The sequence below is a fragment of the Muscardinus avellanarius genome, assembly GCF_963383645.1.
Source record: "Muscardinus avellanarius genome assembly, chromosome: 8".
NCBI classification, from domain to species: Eukaryota; Metazoa; Chordata; class Mammalia; order Rodentia; family Gliridae; genus Muscardinus; species Muscardinus avellanarius.
In genome coordinates this window covers 2,950,713-2,971,150 of record NC_137794.1, presented here as the reverse complement: position 1 = coordinate 2,971,150, position 20,438 = coordinate 2,950,713, and the positions used below count along the sequence as shown (strand labels likewise).

The following is a 20,438-nucleotide window of genomic DNA, read 5'->3' as shown; positions in this document are numbered from 1 at the left end:
AAGGGGGGCTGGTGCCCCGCGTGGTTTCGCACACCTGTCATCCCGGAATTTGGAAGGTTGAGACAGAAGAATCAAAGACAACCTCAGCAATTTAGCAAGGCCCGCAGCATTTAACAAGACCCTGCTTAAATGTCTAAAAATAAGCCGAGCTTGGGGCTAATCATAGCACTTGGGAGGCTGAGACAGAAGCATCGTGGTTCTCCGCCAGCTTCAGCCACTTAGTGAGGCCCTCTGAAACTTAGACCCTGTTTCAAAATAAAGAAGAAGCCGGGCGTGGTGGCGCACGCTTGTAATCCCCGCGCTTGGGAGGATGAGACAGGAGGATCGCATAGGTTCGAAGCCAGCCTCAGCTGGCTTAAGAGACCCTGTTTCCAAATAAAATATAAAATAGGTCTGGGAGTGTAGCCTGGAGGTAGAAAGTCTTTGGGTTTTATCCCTAATACCACTACCACCAAATAATAATAATATAATAATAATAATAATAATAATAAAAAATAAAAATAAAGAATAAGCTGGGTGTAGTGGTGCAGGCTTGTACTCCCAGCATTTGGGAGGCTGAGACAGGAGGATCCCAATCCACAAAACTCAATGAGACCTTGTTTCCAAATAAAAAATAGGACTGGGGTCCAAAAAAAAAAAAGCCGGGCGTGGTGGCACACGCTTGTAATACCAGCATTCAGGAGGCTGAGACCGGAGGATCGCGGATCTTGGACAGCCTCAGCTACTTAGTGAGGCCCTGTGCAGCTCAGTTAGACCCGGTTTCAAAACAAAGAATAAAAAATGGGGCTGCGGGCGTAGCTCGAATGCCCCTGGGTTCCATCCCCAGACCCGCAAAAAAAAGAAAAGAAAAGAAAAAAGAACTGGGCTTGTACTCAGTTTCTAGGGAAGTTGAGGCGGAGGATCCTGGCCAGCCTGGCCAACTAGCAAGACCCTGTCTCAAAATAAAATTACAGAGCCGGGGGTGTATTCATTTCGAGTCACCCCCCCATGCCATTTTGGCATGGGGCTGTATTTCTATTTTCTGTATGTCTATCTTTCTAATAAACTTCTTTAAATCTTCAAAAAATTAAATTAAATTAAAGAGCTGGGCGTGGCGGTGCACGCTTGTAATCCTAGTTTTCAAGAGGCGGAGACAGGAGGATCCAAGTTCGTGGACAGCCTCAGCTACTTAGACCCTTTGCAACTCGGTGAGACCCTGTTTCAAAATAAAGAATAAAAAAATAGGCTGTGGGTATAGCTCGGAGGTAGAGTGCCTCTGGGTTCCCTCCCAGCACTGAACAAATTAAAGGAGAGAAGCACTGGGGTATAGCTCAGTGGGCAAGAGAGGACCTAGGTTCAATCCCCAGTACCCAAAGATAAGATAAGCTTGGGGGGAGAATAAGCTGGGGAGGGGCGAGGGTATAGCTTAGCGGTAGGTGCTTGTCCAGCACGCAGGAGGCCATGGATTCTCACAGCCCTGAGAAATCAAGAAGCCTGTGGTCCTTGTCCAGGGCGAGCAGCACTGAAAGGCAGGGCTGTGGGATGGGAAAGTGAAGGACCCACAGGATTTGGTGATTCACTGCATGGTGGGGAGACCGTGTCGTCGGCAAGGGAGGAGTTAGTGATTCCAGAAGTGTCAAGGATGTAGGAAAACTGGTGTCACAACACAAAGGAAGCGAAAGGATTGGTCAGCGGGAGACTGAGTAGCAACACCTTGATTCTGTAAGGGTTTATTGGTACAGCCAGGCATGTGGCACAAGCCTGTAATCTCAGGTCTTGGGAGGCTCAGACAGGAAGATCACAGGTTCTCAGCCAGCCTCAGCAACTTAGTGAGGCCCTCTGAAGTGTATGAGACCCTGTTTCAAAGTAAAAATTAAAGTGGGGCATGGTGGCGCATGCTTGTAATCCCAGTGCTTGGGAGGCTCAGACTGGAGGATCGCACAGGTTCGAAGCCAGCCCCAGCTACTTAGTGAGGCTCTCAGCTACTTAGTGAGACTCTGTTTCCAAATAAAATATAAAATAGGTCTGGGAGTGTAGCTCGGAGGTAGAAAAGCCCCTGGGTTCCACGCCCAGTACCACAAAAAAATAAAAAATAAACTAGGGCTGGTGGGGGTGTAACCCAGAGGTTGAATGCCCTGGGTTCGATCCCCAGTGCCACAAAAAGAAAAGAAAAGAGAAAAAGTTTACTGATGGTCTTTGTCAAGGAAATCTCAGAGGAACAGAAAAAAGTTTCTAGTGAGTTGAAGAGTGAACGAAGGTAAGGAAGTGAAGGCAGCAAATGTGGGGTTTGGGCCATGTTGCAGAAATGGGATTTGGCTTTCAAGACACATGATTTATTGATTGAATGATTGATTGATTGATGGTACTGGGGGTGGAACCCAGAGGCTTTCTACCTCCGGGCTATACTCCCAGACCTATTTTATACTCTATTTGGAAACAGGGTCTCACTAAGTTGCCTAGAGCCTCACTAAGTAGCTGAGGCTGGCTTTGAACCTGTGCGCTCCTCCTGTCTCCGCCTCCCAAGCGCGGGGATGACAAGCGTGCCCACCGCGCCCAGGAACACATGATGATTTCAAGGTAACAGTTTCTGTGGCAGCCAGCCAGTCTTTGCTGCAGGAAGAGCCAAGGTGAAGGTGTCTGTGGACTGTGGGTGGGCATCGGTGTCTATCAATGCTGCTCCAGTCAGGATAGCAGATATTTATTCATCCGCAAGGCCTCAAGGAGCACTGTGGCCTGAGGCCTAGAGCTTACCTGCTGCCGTCTACCACAAGCCTGTCTTCTGTAGGCCTGTCCTCTGCCCGGTCCTCAGTCCTTGGGAAGGCAGGGAACAGCTCCCCAATTGAACAATTGAACTTTTGTCTATGTGAACCTTTTTTTTTTTTTTTTTTACAGTACTGGGGATGGAACCCAGGGGCATTCTACCTCCGTACTACACCCCCAGCCCTATTTTTTATTCTTTATTCTTTATTTTGAAACAGGGTCTCACTGAGTTGCAGGGGCCTCACTAAGTAGCTGTCCTCAAACCACAATCCTCCTGTTTCAGCCTCCCAAATGCTGAGATTACAAGTGTGCACCACCACGCCCAGCTCCTAAGTATCTTCTTACATGCTTACAGACAAGGGCATTCTACCCCTCACCTAGCCCTTATTTTTTTATTTTGAAACAGGGTCTTGCTGAGTGGCTGAGAAGCTTGCTAAGTTGCTAAGGCTGGCTATGAACCTGCCACCCTCTTTTTACAGCCTCCCAAATACTGGGATTACCGACGTGCATTATCATGCTTTGCCTACATCCTCTTTTTTATTATTTATTTTTGTGTGAGGTACTAGAACTCGAACCCATTCTACCTCCAAGCTACACCCTCAGCCCTATTTTATTTTTACTTTGAAACAGGGCATCTATAGGTAAATGAGAGTCTTATTACTTGCTGGGGGTGTTCTCAAACCAGTGATCTCCTGTCTCAGCCTCCCAAGTACTGGGATTACTGTACGTGCCACATGCCCGGTTTGTATGCTCTTTAAAAAAAAAAAATGTGGAAATGAGCCCAGTATTTGGAAGCCTGAGTCAGGAAGATTGCAGGTTTGAGGCGAGCCTCAGCAACTTAGTGAGGCCCTCTGCAATTCAGTGAGACCTTGGTTCAAAATAAAAAATAATATAGGGCTGGGGGTGCAGCTCAGAGGTAGAATGCTTCTGGGTTCAATCCCAGTTCCACAAAATAAATAATAAAAGTAAAAATGTGGGAATGAACAATTTTCAGGTTTATGACTCGAGGTACTTTCAGGAACTATAATCAGACATCTAAATAATTTTCTTGTCTTTCTAAGAATAGAATATCTTATAACGTGCACATCTAAGATTGAGCTGTCAAGCATTTAACTGTTAGGTTCTCAGGAATGTATACTATATACCAAGAGGGACCCTCAAGATTCTCAGCTGTGAAGACAAGGAGAAAGCTGGGCTGTAGCTGGAAGAGAATGCTAGGTCCAGGAAGAGACCGGCACCATCTAATCTTGATTCAAAGTAAAAATAGTGACTGTTAATAACTGGAAGTGTGGCCTACCACTGTCTGAGAAGACAGGGATGACATCTAAGTAACAGAACAGGTAGGAAGCTGGCTCAGCCCCCAGGACAGAAACCTCGAACCCCTCCCTTCTCCCTCTTCTGCTGCCTGCCCTCCTCCAGAAAAGAAACAGAACGGGGCTCCGAGAGAGAGCGACCGGGTTCCAAGGAGGAGGGAAGCCGCTCTGTCCTCAAGTCTAGTGGGAGTCGGACAGGACAATGGAGGACACAAAACGCCGGGCCGTGGGGTTTTGTGTGGGATGTGTTGGCACAGGTGCGGCAGCGCCGAGCGCTCGGGGCTCCGTGAATCACATGTATTCAGCCAGCAGCCACTACATACCCATGAGCATGTCTCAGACAGTCGAATAATCCGACCACTCCCTCCCAGAGAGTTCCTGCGCCGCGGAGGGCAAACTCTAAGTTCCACAGAGGGGTGGACTCCTCCCAAACATTCCACGACGGCTCCAGGCACTGGGCGGAGCCCGTCCCGGCCACACTGACCGCCCACCGGCCGCTCAATACACTCAAACACATGCCAAGGAGCATGGCAACGGAGAGGACGATGCACCTGCGGAAGCAGAGCCGAGTCCTCGGGAACACTGGTCCAAAGGGCGCGTGCTAGCGGCCCGGCCGGCGACCCCGGTCACTGCCGCCGCCGCCGCCCGCTTCTCGGGGCGAGGCGCAGCGCCGCTCCTCTGCGCATGCGCCGGCCCCGCCCGCTCGCCTGGCTCCGCCCCCGGCGGAAGCGGAAGCTGCTCTCGCTCCTCCGGGTCTTCCGGGTCCCTGCTTCCGGAAGTGGCGCTGCTCAGCCGCGCGGGTGTCCGGGCACCATGGCGCTGGCCGTGTTGCGGGTCCTGGAGCCCTTCCCGGCCGAGACACCCCCGCTGGCAGTGCTGCTGCAGCCCGGGGGCCCGTGGCTGGCGGCGGGCCCGGGCCTGGTGCTGGCCCTGCGGCCTGCGGGCGAGAGCCCGGCGGGGCCCGCCCTGCTGGTGGCTGCCCTGGAGGGGCCGGCCGCGGAGCCCGCGGAGCAGCGGCCCGGGCCCCCGCAGCTGCTGGTCAGCCGCGCGCTGCTGCGGCTGCTGGCCTTGGGCTCGGGGGCGCAGGTGCGGGCGCGGCCGGTGCGGCGGCCTCCGGCGCTGGGCTGGGCGCTGCTCGGCACCTCGCCCGGCCCGGCGATCGGACCGCGAGTCGGGCCGCTGCTGGTGAGGCGCGGAGAGAGCCTGCCGGTGCCCGGGCCGCGGGTGCTGGAGACGCGGCCGGCGCTGCAGGGGCTGCTGGGCCCAGGGACGCGGCTGGCCGTCACCGAGCTCCGCGGGCGGGCGAGGCCGTGCCCCGAGGCCGGCAGCAGCAGCCCGCCCCCGCCCCCGCCCGTGGTGTCCTCCTTCGCCGCCTCCCGCACCGTCCGGCAGCTCCGCGGAGCTGTAGGAGGGACTGGAGATGCCCTGGGGGTGAGCCGGAGCTGTCTCCGTGGTCTCGGCCTCTTCCAGGGTGAATGGGTCTGGGTAACCCGGGCCGGAGAGTTACCGAACACTTCTCAGCCGCACTTGGCCAGAGTGCAGGTCCTCCAGCCTCGCTGGGACCTCTCCGAGAGGCTAGGGCCCGGCTCTGGGCAGCTGGGAGAGCCCGCTGACAGGCTGGCGCTCGTGCCTGCCGCTCTGGCATTTAATCTCGGCTGTGACCCCCTGGAAGTGGGGGAGCTCAGAATTCAGGTAAATGTGTATGCTTCTCCTTATACCTTTTTTTTTTTTTTTTTTTTTTTTTTTTTTTGCGGTACTGGAGATTGAACCCACAGGCATTCTATCTCCGAGCTACACCCCAGTCCTATTTTTCATTCTTTATTTTGAAGCAGGGTCTCACTAAGTTGCAGGAGGTTCTCACTAAGTAGCTGAGGCTGGCCGCGAACCTGCCGTCCACCTGTCTCAGCCTCCCACGTACTCGGATTACAAGTGTGTGCCACCACACTCAGCTCTCTTCTGTCTTAACAACTGAAAGACTAGAGTGGTGGAGTTAGGTCTCTTGGCCTTACAATCTTGGGCTTTTCATTTAATGTCTTTTAGCCTTAGTTATCTGTTATCTTCAATGAAAATATTATAAGCCTCCCTAACGTACTGTGCATGAAAGAACTCTCAGCTGTTGAGGTGAAGGATGAGGTTCACAAATTCCTAACTGCATTTCTCCATCCGGCTAGTTGTTTATTGATTGCTGCCGTCCAGCTTTATACCGGATAGTGAGTGCCTCAGTGCATTTGCTCATGATTATGCTTGACTTCAAATTTTTCCCCTATTTTTCTAGCTTCATCTGTTAAAGTCCTTCAAGGCTTACCTAAAGATGCCACCTTCATCATCAAGACTTTCTTAACCTCACTGCTCTGAATTTCCCATTATTTCTTCCTCCCCAGACATTTTGTACTTTTCTTAGGGCATTTGTCTTATTCTGCCTTGTTGATGATGTAGTCTTATCTCCAATTATATATTGTAGAGTCCTCAAAGAAAAGCACTCTTTTTTTTAATCTTTGGTGTCTGGTGTTTTATTTTTAGTTCATTAAATACATTCAAGGGGGCTCAGCACAGTGGTGCATGCCTATAACCCCAGTACTTGGGAGGCTGAGACGGGAGGATCACGGGTTTGAAGCCAGCCTTGGCAATGTAGCAAGGCTCTCAGCAACTTTGTGAGACCCCTGTTTCCAAATAAAAAAGTAGGGGTGGAGGTGTAGCTTGAAGGTAGAATGTTCTTGGGTTCTATCTTCAGCAGTACGCACACATGCACACACACACATGCTAATAAAGTGAAAAAATAAGCCGGGCACGCTTGTAATCCCAGCACTCGGGAGGCTGAGACTGGAGGATCACAGTTCTTGGACAGCCTCAGCTACTTAGTGAGGCCCTTTGCAACTTAGGGAGACCCTGTTTCAAATGAAAGAATAAAAAATAGGGCTGGGGTGTAACTCAGAGGTAGAATGTTCCTGGGTTCCATCCTCAGTACTGCAAAAAAGGCCGGGCGCGGTGGCGCACGCTTGTAATCCCCGCGCTTGGGAGGCGGAGACAGGAGAATCGCGGAGTTTCGAAGCCAGTCCCACTGGCTTAAAAGACCCTGTTTCCAAAAATAAAAAAGTATAAAATAGGTCTGGGAGTGTAACCCAGAGGTAGAAGGGCTTCCAGGAACCCCAGTACCACAAAAAAAAAAAAAAAAAAAAAACCTGCAAAAAAAGTGAAAAGCCGGGCGTGGTGGCACACGCTTGTAATCCCAGCATTTGGGAGGCTGAAACTGGAGGATTGTGGTTTGCAGCTAGCCTCAGCTACTTAGCAAAACCATTCACAACTCAGACTCTGTTTTAACAATAAAAAGACTAAAAGATAAGGCTGAGGGTGTAGCTCGGAGGTAGAATGCCCCTGGTTTCCATCCCCAGCAAAAAAAAAAAAAAAAAAAAAATCCGAGATGACAGAAGAGAAGATGAGTCTGAGCAGGACTGGATCTGGGCTCCGTGCTGAGTGGAGGGAAACCTGGAGCAGTCAGTGGCCTTATCCTGCTGAAGCTGCACCTTCAGCCTCCCTAAGGCCATTCTTTTCCCCGCAGCCTAAATTCAGAATATCCTCACTTAGGTCTACTGAATATCAATCCCGGTAGCTGCCTGGTGTCACTCAAAGATTTATGGGAATCATTATCTTTGCCATTTCCCTAGATGTGGGCCAAGTTAAAGCTATCACAGAAAGGTTACCTTTACTGGGGAGCTTTTTGGAGCCAGAGTCAGGAAAAGAGGCGATGTTGCTTCCTGGGGCCATTAGAAGAGAGGTTTCCCTTTCCTAGGGGAGAGAGGTGTTGCATTTTTCGGAGTCAGACCCACCTTCTACAAACCCTGACTCCATGGCAGAAGGTTATAAGGTGGTGATTATTTCTCTAACAGAGGTACTCGGAATGTTCCACCGCCCCCGAAGACAAAGGAAGCTGCTCGCTGCTGCCCGGGCCTCCGTTTGCCAGAGAGTTACACATCGAAATGGTGTCCTCCCCCTACTACGGTGCTAACAGAAATTACGACCATGCGCTTTACCGGCACTTTCAGACACCCAGGTTAGCTGCCTACCCCTTTCTAGAAGACAACATTTCACCCTCTTCATCCTCCTGTCCTGTGCTCTGGGTTCAGGTGCCCGGGCCCTTCGATTAATAGAAGCCTCATTTGGGGCAATATTGTGGCAAGGAGCTTCTTGGTATGTCAGGCAGACAACAGAAATCTGAACTAGGAGATGGATTTGGACACTCCAAACTCAGAAAGAGTATAGCCCGGAGGTAGAAAGCCTCTGGGTTCCACCCCCAGTCAGTACCACCAAAAAAAAAAAACAAAAAAAAACAACCATTTGATCAAAGAACATCCCCCAAAAAAACAGAGGTCTGCGTCCTCTCCCCTGACCCCACTCCGTCCTCACCAGCACCTCCCAGCTCAGTCTAGGTCTCGAGTCTTCTCTGGAGAACTGGGAATCTCTGGGTATGCCGTAGAGCCTTAGGAAGCCGTCTGTGCTAGGAGGGGGCTCAGGTAGATGTGTCAAGCACACACTCAGACCCACTGCAAATGACCAAAGCTGCTGCCGTGTTGCAGGGTCGTCCAGGAAGGAGACGTTCTGTGTGTGCCAACAGATGGGCAAACAGAGGTCCTGGAAGGAAGTCTGGAGAAACTGCCCAGGTACTGGCTGCCTCCTGTCCTGCAGATGGGATTCTGCGCTCCCTCCCCCACGCTATATGCGATGACTTGATACCCAGGAATTTTTCTGGTACTGGAGGCTGAACCCAGGGGCAGTTTACCTTTCCTGAAGAAAGACTAAGAACCACTAGGAGTTGGGTGTGGTGTTACACTCCTGTAATCCTAGTACTTGGGAAGCTGAGACAGGAGGATCTCAGGCTTGAGAACAGCCTCAGCAATTTGATTAGAGAGTCCTTTAGCAACTTAGCAAAGACCCCGTTTCAAAGTAAGGGCTGGGAGTGTATTTTAAAGGTATAATGCTCCTGGGTTCAATCCCCAGTATCAAAAAAAAAAAAAAAAAAGTCTATGGTGCAATCAGGGGGATGATAAAGACCATCTGCTTTCCCTACTCCCATGCCTCCTGATGCGGCTTGGGGCTGTGCTAGAGAAAGCCATGGCCATCCTTGGAAAGGGGAGCCACTGGGCCTCTTTCTTGCAGGTGGCGGGAGATGTTTTTTAAGGTGAAGAGAACAGTGGGTGATGCTCTGGATGAGCCAGCCAGAACCTACATGGCCGACATCACCCACACCTCCTTGTTCATGGTGAGGCCTCAGTGGGAGACCTGGTGAAGGAGGTGGGAGAGATGCCCAGGACCTAAGGCGCCGCTGCCTCCTGCAGGTGGGTTCTGCCCTGAGCCCTGTTCCGGTGCCGTCTTCAGGAGGAGCCGCTCCCTGGAGCAGCTGGGCTCCCCCAGGCCTGGGGGCCTTGGTGGCTGAGCTCTGCGCCGTGCTGAAGCCTCACCTCCAGCCAGGGTGAGTGAGGCCCAGCTCGCTCAGAACATCCCTGGAGGGACAGCTGCCACAGTGACTCCTCGCTCTGCCAGAGGAGGCGTGTCCTGCACCCCTCCTGTAAGCAGATTCCCAGGCTCTTCCCTGGGATGGCCTCCATCCTCCAAGGCGGGCTGTGTGGAAGAGTCAGCCCGGGTCGCCTGTCTCTGTGGCTGCCCGTCCCCTCGAAGAGCCCAGTGTCCCTTGATCACCCTGTCCCTGAAGGGACACAGCTCCTACAGTGGCCTGAGTGTAGACCCAGCCCGGCTGGCTGGGGATTCGTCATGGCCCTTGGCATGCTGTGTGCCCGCCAGAGCCTCCCTGTGGTGTGGAGGTGGGCCTCACTGCTTGTGCAGCCCTGGGCGGGGCAGGAAACTCACTGGGAGCAGCAGTGACTGCTCTGGAGGTCCCAGGCTTGGGTAGAATGGAAGAAATAGGTGTCCCTGCTCTTGTTCCAGAGGTGCCCTGCTGACAGGAAGTAGCTGTGTCCTTCTGCGGGGCCCCCCAGGCAGTGGGAAGACCACGGCGGTCTCCGCAGCCTGCAGTCGCCTTGGGCTCCACTTGCTGAAGGTGAGGGTCCAGTAGAGCCCAAGTGCCCCCGCGCTGGCCCCGTCCTTCTCCCTGTCTCTTCGGTCATTGGCGTCCCTAGCCTCTGCCCAGTGGCCCAGGCTCAGTTCCATGATGCTCAGCTACTGAGGTCCTTTCAAAGGGAAGGTTCCAGAATTCTGGTCGCAGGCCAGGGAAGGCGGTGTACCGAGGCAGGGCTGGGCCGCCCTTGCCGTCAAGCTCTGTGCCGTCACTCTAACCCTGCTCACAGGGGCTGTGGGACTCTCCCCAGGTGCCCTGCTCTGGCCTCTGTGCAGACAGCAGTGCGGCGGTGGAGACCAAGCTGCAGGCCGCCTTCTCCCGGGCCCGCCGCTGCCGGCCTGCGGTCCTGCTGCTCACCTCCGTGGACCTCCTGGGCCAGGAGCGTGGCGGGCTGGGCGAGGACTCCCGTGTGGTGGCCACCCTGCGTCACCTGCTCCTCGAGGATGCCCCCAGCAGGTGCTTGGGGGCAGGTGGGTGCAGAGCAAGGCCCGGTCCTCATGGGGGCCCTCTTCTCAGCAATCTGCCCTCTGGCTGCCCTTGCACAGCCCCAAGCTGAGGGCCTCAGAGGGTTCAGAGAGCCCGATGTGCCTAGTTATTTCTTGAGGAACACTAGGATTTATGGGTGTGGGGAGGGCACTGGAGATGGAACCCAGGGGCCTTCTATCTCTGAGCTACACTGTCAGCCCCACTTTACTTTTTAGTTTGAACTGGTCTCCCTGAGTTGTGGAGTGGCTGAGGCTGCTGCAAACCCGTGATCCTCCTGTCCCAACCTCCCAAGTACTGGGGTTACAGGTGGCCCTTGGGGCATTCTCTTGGGCCCCCAGCCGGGGCTCTGGCCGGCTCACCTAGCAGCCCAGCCCCGCGCCCCCTCAGTGCCCCCGCCTGTCCACAGCCACCCTCCCCTGATGGTTGTGGCCACTACGAGCCGGGCCCAGGACCTGCCTGCCGACATACAGACGGCATTTCCTCACGAGCTGGAGGTGCCCGTGCTGTCAGAGGGGCAGCGGCTCAGCGTGCTGCAGGCCCTCACTGCCCATCTGCCCCTGGGCCAGGAGGTGAACCTGGCGCGGCTGGCGCGGCAGTGTGCGGTGCGTATCAGTGTGGCCGCCTGCTGCTGGGAGTGAGGGTGGCCGTCTCCAAGGCCTGGCTGGCGGGCCCAGCCCGGTTCCTGCCCACTCACCTGCTCGTGTGTCCTTCCCTGTGCTTTGTTAGGGCTTCGTGGTTGGGGATCTCTCTGCCCTTCTGGCCCACACCAGCCGGGCCGCCTGCACCAGGATCAAGGGCGCAGGGTAAGGGGCCAGGCCGAGCAGGGCTGGTGGGAAGGGACAGAGGGAGGCCTGGCAGGGTGGAGGGGATCCAGATCCCGGAGGCCATGTTCTTTCCAGCTTGGCAGGCGGCCTGAGTGAGGAGGATGAGGCAGAGCTGTGTGCGGCGGGCTTCCCCCTCCTGGCCGAGGACTTCGGGCAGGCGCTAGAGCAGCTGCAGTCCGCGCACTCCCAGGCCGTGGGCGCGCCCAAGGTGGGCGCCAGTTCCTTAGAGGTGCACAGGCGCGCGCCTTCCCTCACCTGCACGTCCCCAGCCCACTCTCGTCTCTAGATCCCCTCAGTGTCCTGGCACGACGTGGGCGGGCTGCAGGAGGCGAAGAAGGAGATCCTGGAGACCATCCAGCTCCCTCTGCAGCACCCCGAGCTGCTGAGCCTGGGGCTGAGGCGCTCCGGCCTCCTGCTGCACGGGCCGCCTGGCACCGGCAAGACCCTCCTGGCCAAGGCGGTGGCCACGGAGTGCAGCCTCACCTTCCTGAGGTGGGCGGGGCGGGCTGCGGGAGGTGGGAGGTGTCTGCAGGCGCGTGGCTCACCCGTCCCTCTGCTGCGCAGTGTGAAGGGGCCGGAGCTCATCAACATGTATGTGGGCCAGAGCGAGGAGAACGTGCGGGAAGGTGAGCCTGGCCCTCCCGCCTCCCCCCCCTGAGCTGGGCTCCTGGCTGCCTGGCCTCCGCCCCGCCGGACTCAGGCCCCTCCTGGGGGCCCCTCCCGCTCAGTGTTTTCCAGGGCCAGGGCTGCGGCGCCCTGCATCATCTTCTTTGATGAACTGGACTCCTTGGCCCCAAGTCGGGGGCGAAGTGGAGACTCGGGAGGAGTGATGGACAGGTCATTGCAGTCTCCAGACCAGAGCCCGAGACAGAAGTTCCTGCCCTTTCAGCTCCAAGATAGCCAATGGGAGCTGACGAAGCAGGGAGCCCATTGAGGCAGCCTACACGGCACGCACCCCAGGCAGGGCCGAGTCCCAGCTGGACCAAGGACTCTGGCCTGTTTTCCCCTCTGCAGGGTGGTGTCTCAGCTACTGGCCGAGCTGGATGGGCTTCACAGCACCCAGGATGTGTTTGTGATTGGCGCCACCAATAGGCCAGACCTCCTGGACCCTGCCCTTCTGAGGCCAGGCAGGTGGGCAGCGGGACCCCTCCCTCCACCGACTCCTACCCCAATCCCTCGTGGCCTCCCTGACATCCTTGTTCATCTGTCTCCCTAAAGATTTGACAAGCTGGTATTCGTGGGGGCAAGTGAAGACCGAGCCTCCCAGCTGCGTGTCCTGAGCGCCATCACACGCAAGTATGTGCTGTTAGAGGAAGACTCGGGGCTTGGGGGAAAGTGCGGCAGGCAGGCTGAGCTGGTCAGCAATGGCTTTGAGGGACAGAGCCAGCAGCTGTGACGCTCGTGTACCACGGCAGGTTCAAGCTAGAGCCCTCCGTGAGCCTGCTGCGCGTGTTGGACTCCTGTCCCCCCCAGCTGACGGGCGCAGACCTCTACGCCCTCTGCTCTGATGCCATGACAACTGCCCTCAAACGCAGGGTTCACGACCTGGAAGAAGGTGAGCTGCCTGTGGGCCCCAAAGCTCAGCCGGAAAGCAGGTGGGCGGCCGCGGTCCTGGGCGGCAGAGGAGGGACACCGGGACTTAGCTGGGATGCGCCTGGCCTCACCCTCTCGTCCTCAGGGCTGGAGCCAGGGAACTCGGCCCTGCTGCTCACCATGGACGACCTGTTGCAGGCGGCTGCCCGGCTGCAGCCCTCGGTCAGCGAGCAGGAGCTGCTGCGGTACAAGCGCATCCAGCGCAAGTTTGCTGCGTGCTAGGACTGCCGCCTGGCCAAGGCTGCCCAGATGGCCCCTCTGAGGACGGGCGTGCTCACCGGCCCAGGAAGCCTCCCTGCAGGAGGACGAGGGTTTAGAGCGGCCTGTGAGCCCCCCTCCCCACTCTGGCCAGCTCTAAGCGCCAAGGCGGGAGTACTCAGGAAGCGGGCAGGGCCTGCTGGTCTGAGAATGGGCCCTGAGGCCAGGCCAGTTCTGTGGCAGAAAATAAAGCATATGCCGCCCCCTGCTGGTGTGAACTGTCTGCCTGGAGAAGGGCCCACGGAGCGCGGACCTTCTGACACAAACACAGCAAGGGGCCACTGGAAAAGGCACAGACTGTATTGTTTACCCTTCCAATTGCCCGAGCCCGCGGCCTGGGGCTTGCGAGGGCTTGGCAGCGCCTGGGTGGGGTCGAGGGAGCCGAGGCCATGCTCAGTCTGTCTTCTTGAGCACGTGAATGAAATAGCAGGGGACGTAGGCCTGGCCCGGCTTGTACGGCTTGAAGTCTCCCAGGACGCTGTGCTGGCACTTGCCCCCGAAGGCCGTCTGGAGCAACTCCGTGAAGGGTGCCAGGCGGTGTGGGTAGTATGAGAGCCGGAACTTGCTGCAACAGGCCCCAGCTACCGTGAGGGCTGGGCCTCAGCGCCGCCCTCCCCCCGCCAGGCCAAGCCGTACCTGAGGCCGGGAGCGCCATCCTGGCCGGCGCCCGGCACCTGCACCGTGTAGTCCAGGGTCACCATGTGGGCCTTGTTGTTCACCGTCAGCACCGACGTGGTGATGTCCTTGGTCAGGTCGCTCTGGAGGGCGTGGTGGAAGCTGTTGGCCTGTGTGCGCACTCACACACATCACACACACACACATCCTGCTTTGGAGCGACACCCCAGCCCTTGTGTGTGTGTGTGTGTGTGTGGCACTGGGGTGTGAACCCAGGGACATTCTACCTGCAAGCTACACCCCCAGCCCTACCTTTTATTTTGTATTTTGAAACAGGGCCTCACTAAGCAACTGTGGCTGCCTGTGAACCTGCAGTCCTCCTGTCTCAGCCTCCCAGGTACTGGATTACAAGCTGCACCACCAGCCTGGCTTCTGTTTTATGTTTTGAAACAGTATCTCACTCAGTTGTGGCGGGCCTCCCTAAATTGCTGAGGCTGGTCTTGAACCGCCCAAGTTCTGGGATTAAGTCTGCTCCGCCACACCCAGCCTGCAGGAGACTGATGGACTAGAAGACCCCAGGCTTACACCTCCCACGCGCGGCCTGCCCTTCCCTGGTGGCCCACCTTGTAGTAGATGTTCTTCCCGGGGGGTGCGCAGCCGGTCTGGAGGATGTGGTCGTAGTTGCGGTGGTCGATGACCAGCAGGCCCCCCGAGCGCACCATGCTTGCAAAGTTCTTGAGTGCCTGCCGGTGCTCACTTTGGTCACCTGGCTCCGGCAGGGACAAAGGCTCCGTGTGAACAGGACCTCACACTCTCCCCTCCCGGGGAGCCAGAGACCGCGGGGCCGGGCAGAAAGCAGTCATCTTTGTGAATGGCCTGGGAGGGGTGGGCTCAGGGGCAGGCCACGCCCAGTGCACCTCTCACCTCTGCAGTCTGGCAAGTGGGCGAAACTGTTCCCAAGGCAGATGACAGCGTCAAAGCCGCCCCCTGCGGGCTGTGGCACATCTTTGTCCAGAGTCATCCAGTTGGCCTCCTCGATGACTGGGGCCCGGAAGGAGAAGAGGAACCAGTGGCTTCATGTACCAACACCACCCAGCCCAACAAGGACGATGCATCCCAGCTTCTTCCTCACACACGGGAGTCTCCCTCCAGCTAGAGGGAGGGATCCTTAGGAAAGTGGGGAAGGAGAAGGCAAGGGAAAGCCAGCCATGGGGAGAGGGGCTCTCTGCTTCCGGGGTTTTATTTGGGAGGAGGATCAGGATATTATAAATACAAGTAAACTAAACAGCTAAGCATGATGACATACACCTGTAATCCCAGTACTCAGGAGGCTGAGACAGGAGGATCACAGGTTTGAGACTAGCCTCCCAACTTACTGAGATTCTGTTTAGAAATAAAAGTTTAAATGTTCTTAGCCAGGTGTGATGGCGCACACTTGTAATCCCAGCATTAGGAGGCTGAGACAGGATCACGGGTTCACAGCCAGCCTCAGCTACTTAGTGAGGCCCTCTGCAACTCAGTGAGACCCTGTTTCAAAATAAAGAATAAAAAATAGGGCTGGGATGTAGCTTGGAGGTAGAATGCTCCTGGGTCAATCCCCAGCACACACACAAACACGCACAAAAATGCTTTTGGGCAACCTGGTTAAACACTGTTTCAAGAGAAAAAATAAGGCTGGGTGTGGTGGTACACACAGCGGAACACATGTGTATAATCCCAGTACTCGGGAGGCTGAGACAGGAAGATCCAGGTTCACAACAAGCCTCAGCTACTTAGTGAGACCCTTTACAACTCAGTGACACCTTGTTTCAAAATAATAAAAAAATAGGCCTGGGAATGTTGCTCAGAGATGGAATGCCCCTGGGTTCCATCCTCAGTATCATAAATAAAAATAATAGATGATAGATAGATGGATGGGTGGATGGATGGATGCGGCACAGAGGTGCACACTTGTGCTCTCAGTACTTGGGAGGCTGATACAAGAGGATTGCAGATTCCTGGCCAGACTCAGCTACTTAGAACCTCTGCAACTTAGTGAGACCCTGTTTCAAAATAAAGAATAATAAAAAAAAAAAATAGGTCTGGGAGTGTAGCTTGGAAGTAGAATGCCCCTGGGTTCTAATCCAGTGCCACATAAAGGGGGGGGGGGAGTGTAGCTCAACGGTAGAACATTCACATGAGTTCAGTCCCCAGTACTACAAAAATAAATGAGTAAAATTAAACAATTATCCAGCCATGGTGGTGCATGTTTATAATCCCAGCATTCAGGAGGCTAAAACAGGAGGATTGTGGTTCAGGGACAGCTTCAGCTACCTAGTGAGGCCCTGTTTCAAAATAAAGAATAAAAAAGCTGGGCATGGTGGCGCACGCTTGTAATCCCCGCTCTTGGGATGCAAAGATAGGAGGATCAAGCAGGTTCGAAGCCAGCCTTGCTGGCTTAAGAGACCCTGTTTACAAATATATATAATTTGTAACCCCAGAACTTGGGAGGCTGAGGCAGGGTCAGAGGTTGGAGGCCGTCTCAACAACTTAGTAAGGCCCTCACCAACTTAGTGAGGCTCCGTTTAAAAATAAATTTAAGAGAACGCCAGGCGTGGTGGCACATGCTTGTAATCCCTGCGCTTGGGAGGCGGAGACAGGAGGATCGCACAGGTTCGAAGCCAGCCTCAGCTACTTAGTGAGGCTTTCAGCAATTTAGTAAGACCCTGTTTCCAAATAAAATATAAAAAAGGTCTGGGAGTATAGCCCGGAGTTAGAAAGCCTCTGGGTTCCACCCCCAGTACCACACACAAAAATAATAATAATAATAATAAAATAAATAAATAAATTTAAGAGAGCCAGGCGTGGTGGTATACACTTGTAATCCCAGCATTTGGAAGGCTGAGACAGGAGGATCTCAGTTCAAGGACAGCCTCATCTACTTAGTGAGGCTCTTTGCAACTCAGTGAGCCCCTGTTTCAAAATAAAGAATTAAAAATAAATAGGGCTTGGGGTGTAGCTCGGAGGTAGAATGCCCCAGGTTCCATCCCCGGTACCACAAAAAAATAAATTTAAAAGCCAGTTGGGTGTGGTGGCGCACGCTTGTAATCCCAGCACTTGGGAGGCTGAAAAGGAGGATCGCACAGGTTCAAAGCCAGCCTCAGCTACTGAGTGAGGCTCTCAGCAACTTATGAGACCATTTCCAAGTAAATTATAAAATTGGGCTGGGGTGTAGCCCGGAGGTAGAAAGCCCCAGGTTCCACCCTGAAGTCACTCACACACACACACACACACACACACACAAATTAAAAGCCAGATATAGCAGTGCATGCCTGTAATCCCAGTCCTTGGGAGGCTGAGACCAGAGGATCACGGCTTTGAGACCAGCCTCAGCAGTTTAGAAAGACCCTGTTTCAACATAAAAAAATAAATAAAGAAAGAAGAAAGCTGGGCATGGTGGCGCACACTTCTAATCCCAGCATTCGGGAGGCTGAGACTGGAGGATTGCGGTTCGCGGACAGCCTCAGCTACTTAGTGAGGCCCTCCGCAACTCAGTGAGACCCTGTTTCAAAATAAAGAATAAAAAATAGGGCAGGGGCTGTAGCTCAGAGGTCGAACGCGCCTGGGTACCATCCCCAGACCTGCCAAAAAATAAAAAGAGCTGAGGGTATAGCCCAGTGGTAGAATGCCCCTGGGTTTAATTCCCAATACCAAAAGGAAAACAAATAAAAAACCAGACCCCACCCCACGTCAGGAGCCCTGGGGGGACGGAGCAGTACCCGGCGGCAGCGCGCTTGGCCCAGATCGGCCTCCCTACCCCACTTGTCGAAGGCGGGCTCCCGGCGCCGGTCCCAGCGCTCCTTGAGTGCGTACTTGAGCATCTTGTCGCTGGCGTCCACACTCATCACGCTGAAGCCCTCTTCCACCAGCATGATGGAGTCCACCCTGGGCAGAGAGGAGCCGTCAGGGAGCGCGGAGCTCGAGGCCAGGCCGGCCGGCCGGCGCCTCCCCGCCCAGCCCCGCTGACAGTAGGTGGGCGGCTCGCAAATGGTTCACCACCAGCTGGTAGCCTTTTTTTTCTCCTTCCTTCCTTCCTTCCTTCCTTCCTTCCTTCCTTCCTTCCTTCCTTCCTTCTCTTTTCAGGGGCATTTGACCTCCGAGCTACACCCCCTGCCCTATTTTTTACCCTTTATTTTGAAACAGGGTCTGAGTTGCAGAGGACCTCACTAACTGTTGCAGTCCTCCAGTCTCAGCCTCCCAATGCCTGCATCATGCCAGGATAATGGTAACCTTTTTTTTTTTAAAGCACCTGTCAGAGCTGAGCACTGTGCATTAACCCTCTGAGGGGTGGAAGAAAGGAAAAGCATCTTCCTGTGGAAGTGGTAAATTCCATAGACATGTAGCATTAAGCATTCATTTGTTACCATAGCTTGGAACTATTATATAATGTATGTACCAGTTTGTTCCAAGAATGTACTTTAAAATTTTGCAGGAAGCCAATAAGGCAGAGTATGTCCTAAACTTTTAAATCGTGTTGGTTCTAGCAGTAAACCAGCCAGTGCAAAATGCACAGTAAGACTTTGTTTCTTTGTCAAAACCGTGTTTCTGTCTGTACTAAAGAGAGGCCTTAGCTCGGGGTGTGAACCCAAGGCCTCCCCACAGCAGGCTGAGGCGGGGAGGGGGCTGCTTGCCAGACTCTAGTCAGTCTTGCCAAGTTACTTTTCCATGTTATGAGTTTTTATTCGTGGCATGTCCAGAACCCCTTTCTAACACTGGTGTCCCCATCTGGGAGATGGCAGAGTGCTCTCCTGAGTTAAGTCCCAAGGCGGGGAGGCAGCAGCCAGCCCGATGGTGGGCAGCGCAGACCCTGGGCCACCTGGGTCTGGATCTCCTCCCAGCTGGATGGGACCTACCTGTCCTAGTAAATGGAGAATACCACTGCTTACCTCCGGGCGCCTGTGAGGGTTTGGGAGCTCCTGGCACAGCCCTGGGCGCGTGCAAATGTTAACTGTGCCTGCTGCCCAGACCATCACAGGAGGAGCAAGGCTGGCCCAAGGACCCAGCCCGGCCCACGCCCGTTTCTCTGCAGGCTCCCGCCGCCCTGGGTCTCCCTGGCCCCTTCTTCCCCGCACCTGGTGGTGCACGGGCAGCACGCATTCTGCCCGGGCACGCTCAGGTTCCCAGGCCCGGCGTCCTGCCTCCCGCCCAGAGCTGCCCCGACGTGCCGGCCAGTCCTGCACCCTCCCCGTCCCGCGGGACTCACCCGGTGCCGCAGGCCACGTCGAGCACCCGCTGGCAGCCATGCTGGCGCAGCAGCCCGAGCAGCCAGGCCTTGTACTCGTCGGTGCGGCTGCGGGTGTCCCCGATGTACAGCTGCCACACGCGCGCCGCCTCCCCGTCCGCGTACTGGTCCGGGAGCCCTTCGGCCGCCACCCCCAGCGAGCGGGAGCGGTACACGCTGTCCACCATCCTGCCGGGCTGGCTCGCAGGCTGGCTGCCCGCCCCGCGCCCGCTCCCCATTTATCGCAGCTGGGAGGCCCGACGGGGCCAATGGCAGGTGAGCTCGGGGACACGCCCCCGGCTCGCCCCCTCCCTCCAGCCGCACGCCCGCGCTCCACCCCTTCCCAAATTGGAAGAGAACATTTCAAAATTCACCCGGAGCCGAGCAGCCCTAGGGTCGGGACTGGAGGGTGCCAAGGGAGGAAGATACTGGCATATCTAGAGATTGGGGACGAGCGGGGCGTGGTGGCGCCCTTGTAACCCAGCCTTTGGGAGGCCGAGACAGGAGGATCAAGGTTCGCGGCCAGCCTGAGCTTCGTGCAGAGGGCTGCAGCTCAGTGAGACCCTGTTTCATAATAAAAAATAAAAATAAAAAATAGGGCTGGGAGTGTAGCTCAGAGAATGCCCCTGGGTTCCATCCCCAGTGCCGGAAAAAAAAAAAAAAAGTGGGGAGGACATTTGAAGTGTCTGAGGGTGGCGTCCATCCAAGTGGGAGGGCAGTCCTGCCCTGGGCTCACTCGCCCCCTAGCTGGCAGGGAGCTTCCAACAGAGCCGACCAAGCAGGCTATCTCCCTGCCTTCCCCAGGTGGAGCCCTTCCCTCCCTCCTGCCCTCTGGGCAGTCTTAGGCTCCTTGAGAGGCTGAGGCCGGATAGCAAGTTTTATTTTATTTACTTATTTATTTGATGGTACTGAGGATGGAACCCAGGGGCCTTTGGACAGACCCTGTTTCAAAATAAAACAGAAGGAGTGGGCCAAGTACCCAGGTGCCCCTGCCGGTAATCCCAGTACTTGGGCTGAGGAAGGAAAAGTACAGGTTCTAGGCCAGCAGCATGTGGTTATTTAATAAGACCCCATTTCTTTTGTTTTGCAGTACTGGGGATGGAACCAGGGGCAATCTACACCCCTAGACATACATACATACATATGTGTGTGTGTGGTCGGTACTAGGGATGGAACCCAGGGGCATCCTACCTTCAAGCTAAACCCCCAGCCCTATTTTATTTTCTTCATTTTTCTGCAGATCTGGGAATGGAACCCAGGGGCATTTAACCTCTGAGCTATAC

The 20,438-nt window shown here is 55.2% G+C and overlaps 2 protein-coding genes across 5 annotated transcripts; one reads left to right on the top strand and one right to left on the bottom strand.

Moving 5' to 3' along the window:
* Positions 1 to 4,865: 4,865 nt before the first annotated feature.
* On the top strand, positions 4,866 to 13,244 carry PEX6 (peroxisomal biogenesis factor 6; the record flags this gene model as incomplete). Of its 2 annotated transcripts, none has more annotated exons than XM_080700653.1 (17): positions 4,866 to 5,483; positions 7,937 to 8,100; positions 8,624 to 8,707; positions 9,204 to 9,306; positions 9,383 to 9,516; positions 9,990 to 10,101; positions 10,370 to 10,575; positions 11,012 to 11,207; positions 11,332 to 11,408; positions 11,505 to 11,637; positions 11,716 to 11,921; positions 11,994 to 12,055; positions 12,158 to 12,266; positions 12,444 to 12,560; positions 12,648 to 12,725; positions 12,845 to 12,984; positions 13,108 to 13,244. In XM_080700653.1, the coding sequence occupies 17 exons, from the start codon at positions 4,866 to 4,868 to the stop codon at positions 13,242 to 13,244; spliced, it is 2,676 nt and encodes an 891-aa protein (XP_080556779.1). The 2 variants fall into 2 exon arrangements, with proteins under 2 accessions (XP_080556779.1, XP_080556778.1); XM_080700652.1 differs by having other exon boundaries at positions 4,866 to 5,744.
* Positions 13,245 to 13,673: 429 nt separating this feature from the next.
* On the bottom strand, positions 13,674 to 19,343 carry LOC308266320 (glycine N-methyltransferase; the record flags this gene model as incomplete). 3 transcript variants are annotated; one of them, XM_080700496.1, is made up of 6 exons in its annotated part: positions 13,674 to 13,845; positions 13,917 to 14,038; positions 14,519 to 14,661; positions 14,820 to 14,936; positions 17,692 to 17,852; positions 19,138 to 19,343. In XM_080700496.1, 6 exons carry the CDS (start codon positions 19,341 to 19,343, stop codon positions 13,674 to 13,676), a joined length of 921 nt encoding a protein of 306 aa, XP_080556622.1. The 3 variants fall into 3 exon arrangements, with proteins under 3 accessions (XP_080556622.1, XP_080556623.1, XP_080556624.1); XM_080700497.1 differs by having other exon boundaries at positions 17,692 to 17,819; XM_080700498.1 differs by having other exon boundaries at positions 14,519 to 14,557; positions 14,824 to 14,936; positions 17,692 to 17,819.
* Between the last annotated feature and the right edge of the window lie 1,095 nt (positions 19,344 to 20,438).